The 1,751-nt window shown below is 35.5% G+C and overlaps 1 protein-coding gene across 1 annotated transcript in view; it reads left to right on the top strand.

Moving 5' to 3' along the window:
* The first annotated feature begins 662 nt into the window (after positions 1 to 662).
* Positions 663 to 1,751, top strand: part of LOC105627600 (probable cation-transporting ATPase 13A3) — a 7,344-nt gene continuing 6,255 nt past the window's right edge. Inside the window, exon 1 of the mRNA XM_012208880.1 lies at positions 663 to 701. Coding sequence (XP_012064270.1) covers positions 663 to 701 — 39 coding nt within the window. The remainder of the gene's footprint in view (positions 702 to 1,751) is intronic.

Here is a 1,751-nt window from a genome sequence, read left to right as displayed (position 1 = left end):
ATATATATATATATATATATATATATATATATATATATATATATATATATATATCTCGGTTTTTCATTCGCAGACAAAATTAAGGTAATTGGTGCTCAGCTCTCTTTTTTTATTCTTATTTATGGGTACTTTTTCGAAGATATTTTCAGGCTGTCTGCAAAGTAAGAATACGCGCGAATATATGGGCATTTGTATATTAACATAAATTCTTTCATTGCTTATTGCGCTCGATGACTCGTTTGCTATATTATAGGTATGCATACCGTTATCTATTAATCAATTTTTTTGGTTGAGTACAAATCCTATATACAAAACTGTTCTCGGTATTGTAAGAAAAACAATATTATTCTAACTGTTGTAAAACATGTTGCGATTGCGAAAGTTCGCGGTGAGGGAATTAAGAATTGGTATATATGTATGTACAATATATAATCGCTCACACACTACTTTTTCTTTCCCTCGTCGCAAGACCTGTAGCAGGGCGGAGCAGTGCGGTGCAGTGCGGAGGTCGATCGGAGTGTCGGACCGCAAGCGTGTGGGGATTGACTCGACGAAGGTAACCGCGAATAACGCGCGCGATATATGAAAGAGCCGTGCCGCGCTGCGCCGCGCCGCGCACCGTTCCGCTTCGCTCCGTTCCATTCTTTTCCGGCCTGCATGCCATGGTCGGCGATAGACGTAAAATACGACCGTTTAGTTCAGTACGCTAATACACTCCGTTGTACGTGTGTATAGTGACGTGTAATGAGACACAAGTCAGCGAGAGAAAAAAATAACATATCAAGAAATATTAATCATTGATTTTATACATATACGTTGTTTATGTAGGAAAATCGCTTCAGTCGCCATAACTACTACGTACGCGTATTATACATAATTTTAGCTGCATTCTACACGTATTCAAAGTTCATTCATTGACCTTGTGTGCTGCCAACGATAACTAAGTTCACTTCCGCTTTCTGACACTTCATCGTTGATTGCCGTCGTATATGATATTTCAAGCAATTTCGACGATAAAAAACTCGTTCCCTCTCACGCGTATTTGACGCGCACGACAACGAGTGTTTCATGCGCACGCTCCATTATTTGCATTCTCAATATCAGTATGTATAATATATTACACTAACTCGGGCAATTGCGAAAATTAACAAAAATTCGACGAGTCGATTAATTCAAATCGAGGCGAATGGGTGCATATAGTATAGCGTGAGCGCGCCTGCGTATTCTTGCACAACGAAATCGTCCACCGTTATCTTGCCGCCATTGAAGAGGCGAAAAAAAAGTTGAAAAAATTTCACAAATACTCAAAAAGCATCGCATTTGTATGTATTCTTATATCATATTATTATTATTATTATTATTATTATTATTATTATTATTATTATTATTATTATTGTCATCGTCACCTATATATAATATACATACGTATACGTATTCACACAGCACAAAGCTCCATTTAAATTTACAGAGAGTTTATATTGTTGAGTTTCTAAAGAGCTTATAAAATGTGAATCAAAATAAAGCTCCAAAAGAGAACTCACAAAAACGGACATAGTTCTCGAGGAATTCCATGTTTTTGTGCTCTGCTTTGCTCTGAAGCTTAAATGAAGCTCACAAAAATTTTATGATTTTTCGGGGAGTTCCCCGAGAAGTGCTGTGTGAATATTATATAAGTACACATATATACATATATCTATATATATATATATATATATATATATATATATATATATATATATATATATATATAT

The sequence above is a fragment of the Atta cephalotes genome (genome assembly GCF_000143395.1).
Source record: "Atta cephalotes unplaced genomic scaffold scaffold00009, whole genome shotgun sequence".
Lineage (NCBI taxonomy): Eukaryota > Metazoa > Arthropoda > Insecta > Hymenoptera > Formicidae > Atta > Atta cephalotes.
This window is presented reverse-complemented; position numbering and strand designations above follow the sequence as displayed.